This window comes from Gossypium arboreum, chromosome 5 (assembly GCF_025698485.1).
Source record: "Gossypium arboreum isolate Shixiya-1 chromosome 5, ASM2569848v2, whole genome shotgun sequence".
Classification (NCBI taxonomy): Eukaryota; Viridiplantae; Streptophyta; class Magnoliopsida; order Malvales; family Malvaceae; genus Gossypium; species Gossypium arboreum.
The window spans coordinates 87,363,034-87,374,030 of record NC_069074.1 but is presented as its reverse complement, the minus strand read 5'-3'; the positions used below and the strand labels follow the sequence as shown (position 1 = coordinate 87,374,030).

At 32.6% G+C, this 10,997-nt stretch overlaps 1 protein-coding gene across 1 annotated transcript; it reads left to right on the top strand.

Annotated features, from left to right (window-relative positions):
- Window positions 1–2,798: 2,798 nt before the first annotated feature.
- LOC108453497 (uridine 5'-monophosphate synthase-like) lies at window positions 2,799–5,768 on the top strand. The gene is made up of 6 exons (XM_017751628.2): window positions 2,799–3,772; window positions 4,424–4,507; window positions 4,767–4,849; window positions 4,939–5,026; window positions 5,103–5,357; window positions 5,439–5,768. Exons 1-6 carry the CDS (start codon window positions 2,990–2,992, stop codon window positions 5,565–5,567), a joined length of 1,422 nt encoding a protein of 473 aa, XP_017607117.1. The 5' UTR covers window positions 2,799–2,989; the 3' UTR covers window positions 5,568–5,768.
- The last annotated feature ends 5,229 nt before the right edge of the window (window positions 5,769–10,997 follow it).

The window sequence follows — 10,997 nt, the reverse complement described above, 5'->3', positions numbered from 1 at the left end:
GAATCGATGTTAGACATGCTCGTACTCTGTTGAAGAACATAAATAGTATATCCATGAATGCAATAATGTATATGTTGAAGAATGATATAGAAAATAATATTTATTACATACCCATGTTAATAACATATCGTTGCTCCTCATTTTTGTGGAATTGACCTATTTAATTTGACCCGATATGACATATACAATACCTATGGTATGCACGATCTCATATGCTTCCACGTTGATCAATCGTAGCCTGTATTTCAACTGCCCTATCAGAAATGATGCATATATCAAGTTGTGGCACAACGTGCCTTCTCAAGTTAGTCAAGTATAATTCCCAAGCATCCGTGGTTTCTTGTTCAACAAGAGAAAAATCTATTGGTAGAATTATTTGATTACCATTTTGCACAATAGTCAATGACAAGTGATGCTCATATCTCCCGTACATGAATGTACCGTTAATTTGAACTGGTGGTTTACTATATCAAAATGCTTCAATGCTTCACTTGAATGCCCAATAAAAAAGATGGAAAATTATTTTTCCTTTGACCATTTGATTTTCATGATACACAGGTTTTGTTTGCAGATTGATAACGGTACTTAGGTCGTACTGATTCAATAACTTCAACCATTGCCACAAATCTTTATATGATTTATCCCACCCGTTATACAGTTTTTCTATTGCCTTCTATTTTGCAACCCATGCCTTATAGTATGATATGGTGTAATCATACTCACTATGAATATTATCAATCAAATTTGGCATGAAAATCCTAATATTCACTTTCACAATAGATAAGACAATGTAAAAAATAAGGTCAAAATGCAATTTCGGATGATCTTGTGACATACCTACAACAACACAAGTATTTCACCATAGGTAATACAATGTCAAAGATAAGATCAACATCTAATTTCAGATAAGTTTGTGACGTACCTGCAACAACACAAGTATGTGGAGCGTCATATTTTTTTTATTGTCTAGAATCCTATCTTCTTTCTCACCGATGTAATGATTTTCTAGGGATATCTATTGCTACATAACATAAAAATTGATCCTATGCTTTATGCTATACCGTTTCATTGCATCAACAACATCTTTGGAGGAAAAACTCCATTCCAACTTGTAAATCGCCAAAATTTGTAGAAGAACTCGCCTCAGTTTTCTATGAGGAAATTTTGGAAATTCCAAACTATCTTCAGTATCAATGTCGACATTAAGCATGTGAGATGGAGGTTCATATGCCGTAAAATCTGATTGGGTTCCTCTAGTATTGTTTGGACCTTCACTGTCAAAAACCATTCCCTTTTGGTTTAGTAGGAACGACCTCTAGTTTAGAAAATAATACAATTCTTGGATCATCATTGTTTTCAACTTCCTTTCCATTCTCAGCTTCCTCTTCATTTGCAACTTCCTCTTTATTGTCAACCTAGTTACAATTTCATGTCCAAGATTGGATGTCTCTTTACTGCTGCAGGTTGTAGGGAGAACATCATTTGTTCTCGTCAACCCTATGTTAAAACCAATATTCCTTATAGATTGCCCACCCATGTAACTTAATGTCATACCCACATAAGAGTTTCCAACATAGAACATCAACATTTCAAAGTTGAAATCAAAAGAACTCACAGAATGTCGTGTCGGTGTCTCCAATTTGGGTTACAAGCTAACCCTAACTATATGCCAAAGTTGAAACCGAGGGTTGAAACCGAATAATGCCTTTCTATTGATGGTTTTGACATTCATTGATACAAGTTTTGCAACTACGCCGTGAAACCATCACAAAATTATGTGGTTGGACATTCTGCTTCCTGTTACTGAAACAAATTAATTAGAGCTGTTGTCGAACTTAGACCACTTTCCTCTACGTCGACAAACTAGGCATATAACTCTTGTATAACATTTCCAATTAAGCAATGCGTATCAAGCATTAACTCTACATCCATCTCACCTTTGAGCTCAAATGTATTGTATTTAATAGGGTTCATTAATGTTAGATATCTATATTTCAAGCTCGAAATTCTCCTCTAGCTTGAAGTCGAGACTTTTCTTCTAATTCTTAATAGAAGCTCGTTCAATTTTATGCTCTGTAGATTGGGCTGATACAAAAACAATACCAATTCCGGTATCACAAATTTGACCATCGTAATAAATAAAGACTCTAATTTGTCTACTCATCTTTGCCAAAAAACTTGTTTCACATATTTAATATAAAATTAAAGCAAAAAAATTATACAAAAAAAAAACTCATTAATCAACTTCAAACAATGACACTAAATTTACTTACTTGAACTAATTTACTTTGTTGGGTCGATTTTCCTACTTCAGACTTTTAACATCAACAATCTTCTCATTAACATGCAAATCTTTTGCTCGAAATTTAACTATGAAAACCTCTCAATATCAATATTCATTTTATAGGAAACTTTACCACCGACTATGAAACATATTTCAAAATATTGGAAAAGATCGGACATGACTCACAAATTAGAAAAAAAAATGCTTCTTGTTATAAGTATTTTTCTATAAAATTTTTAATATTCATATTTTTGTTTTGTCGTGGAAAAGATGAGACTAAGTTTTAAGGTTAATTTTTTTTACTTTTTAAGTTTAATTAGATAGTATAAAGAGTGTTTTCTACTGACGTAATAAGGGGGAGAGGGAAAACAGACCTAGTAGGATACGCTTTTACCTCGTCAACAAAAAAAAACTTCATTCAAAGAGTGTTTTTACCACCTACATTAAAATTGACTTATTTTCTTAAATTTCAAATAAAATAACCTATTTCCGTAATTGTTTATTAAATGCGGCATATATGCCTAATTTTACCCATTTTTCGTGCCATGTTTCCAATTGTAACTTAATAAAATTCTTTTTCCGTTAAAAAAAAAGGCTTCAAAAGTTTAACGTTTTCATATCTCTCTACTTTATAAAGCACTTCACCTTTGCTCCCACTCTTCCACTGATTTTCACCACCACCGTCACTAGCGGCGCTGTCACAAAATGTCGTCAACGGAGTCTCTCATCCTCCAACTCCATGAAATCTCCGCCGTTAAATTCGGTAACTTCAAGCTGAAATCTGGGATCTTCTCCCCTATCTACATAGACCTCCGTCTCATCGTCTCTTACCCTTCCCTCCTCCGCCAAATCTCCCACTCCCTCCTCTCCTCTCTCCCTCCCCAAACACCCTTTAACCTCATATGCGGTGTCCCTTACACTGCCCTCCCTATAGCCACCTCCATCTCTCTCGACACCTCCATCCCCATGCTCATGCGCCGCAAAGAAGTGAAAGACTACGGAACTGCCAAGTCCATCGAAGGTGTTTACGAAAAGGGTCAAGTTTGTTTGGTGGTGGAAGACCTCGTAACGTCCGGTGCATCGGTTCTCGAAACGGCGGCACCGCTTCGGTCTTTGGGAATCAACGTAACGGATGCCATCGTGGTTATAGATAGGGAGCAAGGCGGGAGGGAAACGTTGGAGGAGAATGGGATTAAACTTCATGCACTTTTTACTTTAACTGAGATGGTCAAGGTTTTAAGAGCCAAAGGGAAGCTGGAGGAAGAGATGGAAAGTTTGGTTATGAAGTTTTTGGAGGAGAATAAGAAAGTACCCGTGCCTAAGGTTGAGAAAGTGAGGATTAAGTGTTTGGGGTATCAAGAAAGGGCTAAGATTTCTAAGAATCCAACTGGGAAAAAGCTGTTTGAGATTATGGTTAAGAAAGAGAGTAATCTCTGTTTGGCGGCTGATGTTGCCACTGCTGCTGAGTTGCTTGATATTGCTGAGAAGGTAAGTTTGTGGATTGATTTTGGTTTGTTAGGAAACTTTGGAAATTTCTGGGGAAAGTGATAGAAAATGGATTTTCTGTTTTGGGTTGATCTATTTCTTAGGGAAGTTGTAAATTTTCTTGGGAAAGTGATCAGAAAGGGGTTTTCCTTGTTGATTTTTCCTAGGAAAGTGGAAAAACTTTCTAGGGAAAGTGATGTAATGTTTTGTGTGATTTGCTTAAGATCTTCATTAGGTTCTATCTTAGGATACCTTTGATTTTATCAACGATGCTTATCATGGTGTTTATGCTTTTTTATTTTTGTATAAATGGTATTTATGCCTAGGAACTTAGGCATAGTAACAATGAGATCACACACATACATACACATACACAAATATATATATGCTTACATCCTTTTCTGACAATTTATTTGATTTGTTTGACTCATATTTAACCATATCAAATGAGTCTTTAGGGGTTGGCTGCAGCCTGATATGAAGCCAATGTTATTACTTGACCATGTCTTTGTAAATAAATGATTTTATCTTCATTTTATTATCATGGAACTTGAGTTGTGGCTAAGCTTAATACATATTGAATGATTGTAATGATAAAATTTTCTTGTTGGCTGATTTTGTGTTTCTCTTGCTCAATATTGAACTATTATGCAGGTTGGACCTGAAATTTGCCTATTGAAGACCCATGTTGACATATTCCCTGATTTCACTCCAGAGTTCGGTTCTAAGCTTCGCGCGGTATAATCTCAACTGCTTATGTCAAATGTCTTATTATGCTTACATTTCCTGAGCTACGACCATTTCTTGAGAAATGGTTTTGATTTTCAATGGCAAATTAACTATGTTGCCCTTGCTTTCAATTTTCCAAATTAGTAGTTAAACTTGGTGGTCGATATAGAGAGCTGTTGACCTCCATTGGCTTTATGTTGGATCTGGTGAACTGGTGTTTGATCGAGAAGTTGAACTAACAATGCCTTATTCCGTATTTTGATTAAAGATTGCAGAAAAACATAACTTCATGATATTTGAAGACCGTAAATTTGCAGACATCGGTAACACAGTAACAATGCAGTATGAAGGGTAATATTTGGTTTTTGCTACACAATTGTTCCTTTTCTATTTGGTGCCTTTGCTATTACCTAAGTGCTTTCGGCGTGTTTCTTTTGCAGGGGTATCTTCCATATATTGGATTGGGCTGATATTGTTAATGCTCACATAATCTCTGGTCCTGGAATTGTTGATGGTTTGAAATTGAAGGTTTGTTATAAATCTATAATTACCCGATTTAAAGGTACAATTTCTCGTAATTTTATATTTTTGGGACCTGTTTTAGGGTCTGCCTCGTGGTAGGGGGCTGTTGCTACTTGCTGAAATGAGCTCTGCTGGTAACCTTGCCACGGGAGACTACACAGCTGCTGCCGTAAAAATTGCCGAACAACACTCCGATTTTGTCATCGGTTTCATCTCAGTCAACCCCGCATCTTGGCCCGGTGCACCTGTAAATCCAGCATTCATTCAGGCAACCCCTGGAGTTCAAATGGTAAAGGGTGGCGATGCCCTCGGCCAGCAATACAACACCCCGTATTCAGTAAGCGTTTTTATCCCATCATTAATTTTACAACCTGGCTCTTCTACCATTCCCTAATAACCGAGAAAAACGATATTGTAGGTCATCTTTGATAGGGGTAGCGACATAATAATCGTTGGTCGGGGAATCATTAAGGCAGCAAACCCAGCGGAGGCAGCTCGTGAGTACCGTCTTCAAGGATGGGCAGCATACATGGCTAAATGCACTTAAGAGGGTATCTTATCTTTTAAATATGTTACGTCCCTAATAACATAAGGGCCAAATTTTGTTGAATCTATCTATGATTTTGCATGATTGGCTTGTTATATTTGTATTACTTGTTGAGGGAGATCTTTGGGATCCCATTACTGTTTTCATCCTTGTTTGCTGAGGGCAATTTCTTCTATGTTATTTTAAATAAGTCTTGGTAAATCTGTCTTAGGTTTGTGTTATATATATATATATATATTATGTTTTATTTTATATTGTCATTATTGGGCTAGTTTTCTAAGTATAAAAGTTACATGCTCTAAATATGGAAGAATTTAAATTATTTCTTAATGTAGCATATAAGATAAATAGTATTATGTTAACATATAATATACATTGATTATCACGACGTGAGTTTATCATACCAACATTATAGGCGCATCATAAAAAATAATGTTTTAATTAACATTTCCGTTTCAAAAAATTAATGGTTATTTTTATCTCATAAATAAGCTCCACCGGTCATATAAGGTGTCTTTTAATTAATTAATTAATTTGTGTTAATTGCATTAAATGTTGTTAAATTTATTATATGACTTAAAATTTAAATTAGTTGTTAAATTTTAAATTAAATTAAATTAAATTTTAAATTAAAATATTAATTTAATTAATTTTTTCGATAATTAAATTTTTATCAATCTAATAAATGGTTTTGATGTTAATTGAATTTACAAATATTCATTAATAATCACAACTGATTAAATTTGGTCTTAGATTCAAGTTCGAACGAATTTATAATTTATAGTTTCGAGTATTTTTAGTACAAATTTATTTTTCTTTTGACGATAGTTCTTGAAAATAAAGTTCTAATGGAAAATTTTGGGTAAACTATATAATATTTTATTTTTGGTTCTCTAATTATAAAAATTATAAGATGGTAACTCAGTTATTTAATTTTGTCATTTTTGGTCATCAGGCTTGCATGACAGTTTTAAAATTGGCATTATAGCTACTTTAACCTTTAATATTTATATATTATGTTAATTTAATTTTGATTTTAAAAATCTTAATCCTCAATATTTACACATTGTGCAATTTGGTTATTTTTTGTTTTCTTTGTGACCCTTTCCACTTAAATAGTTAAAACATAAATTTATAAGCTAAATTTGATTGAAAAGGAAACACTAAAAATACAAGATAATAATTTAATCTTTTGCCATTTTTTAAAATTAACCCTCAATGTAATAAAAAAAAACAAAAATGTAAAAAGAGGATCAAATTATACAATGTGTAAATGTTGAGGGTTAAAATTGCTATAATAAAACTACTTAATATATATAGCCTCGTATTGAAACCCACACATGTAATTATTCATAATAAAATTCATATAAATGTTGAGGGTTAAAATCTAAAAATATCGAAATTAAAACCCATCCATATACAATTATTCCTACCATAACTACTTAGTCAATAAGGCAGCAGGAATTACGGAAAGCACCGCTTAAAAAGTTAAAAGCTGAGGCTATAAATACTAAGAAAAATAGTTTTGGTAAAGAACAAAATAGTCCCAAGTCAATTGATGTCTATCGGCATCTTTGATCATGATAACGATACTCATGTCATGTGGAAATTATGAATGAAGGAAACCCCACGACAATTTGTGAACGCATTTAGTGTTTGTGTTCTATCAATGACTTGTGAAATATTATTGGATTTATTTTTAAATTTTTTTAAAAAAATTAAGGTAAAAGTATCATAATAATCATTGTATTATTTCTCAGTTTGGAGAATTGAACAGATGTTGATATTCTTACTAACACTTGCCAGTTAGCCTCCTAGTTCATTGTGTAGTACCCCTCCTGTTGTAGCTGGAGAACCCATATTTTGCCCGGGCCTTAAAATAAATAAACCAAATTTTGAAAAAAAAATAAAAAAAAATTAAAATGCCCATCAAAAGTCTATTTACAAACAAAGCTATTAACCCAATTACAACCCAAAAATTAAAACCTAAAAAAAGCCCAAAAGCTTAGAAACCCTAGCCCACAACCTATTTTCAGAAATTAGAAACCCTAGCCGCAAGCCTCAACCACTCACTTCCAACCACTACCAAGTGGCACATGCCTCCACCACCGTTTGCTTGCCATACAAGAAGAAGAAAAGATAGCAAATATATATAATAAAGTTTGTAAATGGCTATAAAAGCCATACTAGAACCGATTGTAAAAGGGGGGGATCGATGGTATTTTGAGGAAGAATCGATTGTATTTTGAGGAGAGAAGAGATTGTATTAGAGGGGGTTGTATTACAGAGACTTTTGGGAGAAATCAAAAGGAGAAAACAAGTTCAAAAGGTGTTTGTCCTTATTTTTATTTTTTTGATCTTCTTTCTATTCGTTCGTTTTATCTATTTTACAAATATTTTTAACAAAGAAAAAAACTTGTAAAAAATATAAAAAAAAGGGAAAGAGGGAAGGATCTTACCGGTGTTCAGTTTTCTAACATCGTGGACGACCGAGGAAGCCACCGCCGAGGATCGGTGGCCGGAAACCAAATGGATTCTTGAATTCTAGGGTGCTTCTCATTAATTTTTGAAGGTTTTTGGGTCATTTTAACCCCAAATTCGGGCTCTACTCGAGAAGAGAAGAGAAAAAGGGCCTCGGAAGATTTTTCGGTCACCGTGGACGGCAGCGCCGCCATCGGTGGCCGGTGACCGGCGTGACGGTTGATGGTCGGTTCGATGACCAGAGGAGGGGAAGGGTTGAGAGAGTTGAGAGCCTTCTTTCTATTTTGAAAAATGAATGTAGGGTGGTAATGTGGTGTTTTAACTCTTTTTTTGTTGTTTTTTTCTTAAAAAAAAAGTTTTTTTTAATGATAAAAAAAGAGAAAATACAGTATGGTTTTAATTAATAATAAAAACAAAATAGTATGGGGGAATGGTTTTAATTAATAATAAAACAAAATAGTATGGGGGAGCAGTTTTAATTAATAATAAAACAAAGTAGCATGGGGGGAGTGGAATCAACTTTTTTGCTTGGGACCATCCATGTTACCTTTAATTGTGTAATTTGTAATTGGTCCCTCCTTTGTGTTAGCCTTCAATCGGGCCATATTTAAGTTTTATATTATTTTAAATTGGCCTGCAAATGTAATGCTATTTCAATTTGCCCCTTTATGCGGTATTTTAAGATTTGGGGCATTTTAATTTTAGATCTCGGACATTTATACGCAATTAATTTTAGCCCAAAATTTTGTTTCAATAATTTGCTTTACTTGTAAGTTATCTCTTGGATTTTGTTTCTTCTCTCAATTAAGTTTCAGTTATTCTTTTTAGAATAAACATGTTTCTACATATTATTTTGATTTCATACTTTTGTAATTATTATTTTCTCTTTTCTTTTTTTTTCACGTGCATACTTGTTTATATGAAATACCTTTATATTATTATTACTACTATATGTATATATTTATAATATTACTAATAGTTTATTTTTACATTATTATGTATATACCATGTAAATATTTTAATATTATATTATGTATACATTATATATATATATCTTTTAATATTGTATTTTTATTGTTTGCATATGCCCTAATACTATATCGTTTATATATATATTTTTATTTCCCATATTATCTTACTTTATATATTTTTAACTATATCATGTATATGCTACTACTATATATCTATTTATGTAGTATTATTAATAGTTGTTTCTAATAGTATTATTATTTATAATATGTATATATTATGTATTTACCTTCAATATTATATATCGTATATTTCTAATACTATTATGTTATTACTACTATTACACTATTATTATATTTTTACCCATTACTCTTTAAATACACTTGTTTTACCTTTTACTCTTCACTCACTATATATATTGTTTACTTATCTATATATTCACATACATATATATAATTTCACACATCATTTCAAAATTTTTATTTGTATTATTACTATTAATATTATTATTATCTTCACTATACTATCATTCTTTAGTCTTACATAATGATTGTTTATTTATTACTAGTTTTTTTAATCTCGAATATTTCCTAGCTTATTTGTTATTATCTTTTATTCGCTTTATTCATTTATTTGTTACCTCGAAATACGATTTTTTGCAAATAAGGTAATGCTTGGTGTTTGAAAATTTCGAGAAAGCAGTGCCCTAACTTATTGGGTTGCCACTTTTCTCGTTGAATTCGAATAATTAAGTACCCTTCTAAGTTTTTAGAGGTTTTTTAAATGCAAGCCACTATCTTGGAATTTCAAAGCAATATGTCCTAACTTATTGGATATAGCGTTTTGCTGTTTCGAGATAGGAATTTCAAAAAAGGGATAACTTAATGTCACTACATCTTAATTTTTTTTTTCTTTCGACATTAAAGACATTTGATAATCAATTAGGTACCAATTTTTGGGCGTTACGAGGGTGCTAATCCTTCCTCGTATGTAACCGACTCTCGAACCCGTTCTTTTATTTCGTGGACCAAAACTAATGATTTTAAAACAAAATGTTTTAAAGGTGATCCAATCACACCCAAAAAGATTGGTGGCGACTCCCGTTTTCGTTTTTTAAAATCGATTCCTATTTTTCAAAACTCGATCTAATAATGGTTTCGACAGTAGCGATACCAATCCTCATGTTAATGGCACCATAAGCATTAGCCTTTACCTAGATTTGTGCCTTCACCTAGTCCACTCTCTACGATACCTGTTGCTTCTTATTCGCAATAAATGTTGGAAAGAATCTAAAGATGAAAAAGAGAAGAGACACTCGATATTGAATGAAATATTATTTTACTTTTTATTTTTACATCATATTCTCTTACTCTTATACTCTTTCATTCTTTGGCTTCATCACTTAGAACTTTTATATAGTTGTTGCAAGTGACTATTAAGTTTCTATACATGCATATTTATCTGACACTTGATCTACTACATTCATGCATTTTAGATAAGTACATTCATGCATACAGATTTTTTTAGATTCATCCATCATAGTCACTTTGATTAAATGTACATATTGATGACATCATATTATCCAACATTCTCCCCTTAATGTGATGTTCTTTGATTCTATCCAGATGAACAACTAGAATAAAAGTCTCATGATAGTCAATACCAGGTTGTTGTGCATAGCCTTTCGCCACTAATCTAATTTTGTTTCTTTTGATCCAACCATCGAGATTGTGTTTCACTTTGTATACCCATTTCATGCCAAAAGTTTCTTTTTCATTTGGCGCTGTTCAATAAACTCCATGTCTTGTTCTTTTCAATTGCATCAATTTCTTCTTGCAAAGCTTTCTTCCAAGCTTTTTGGTTCAACTACACAATAATTGCATTTAGCATAAACATAACTTAAACTCCTCATTTTTCTTAAAGTAGAGTTAGATAATGAAGAGCTAAAAATTGAAAAACTTGATGAGGGTAAAGAATTTG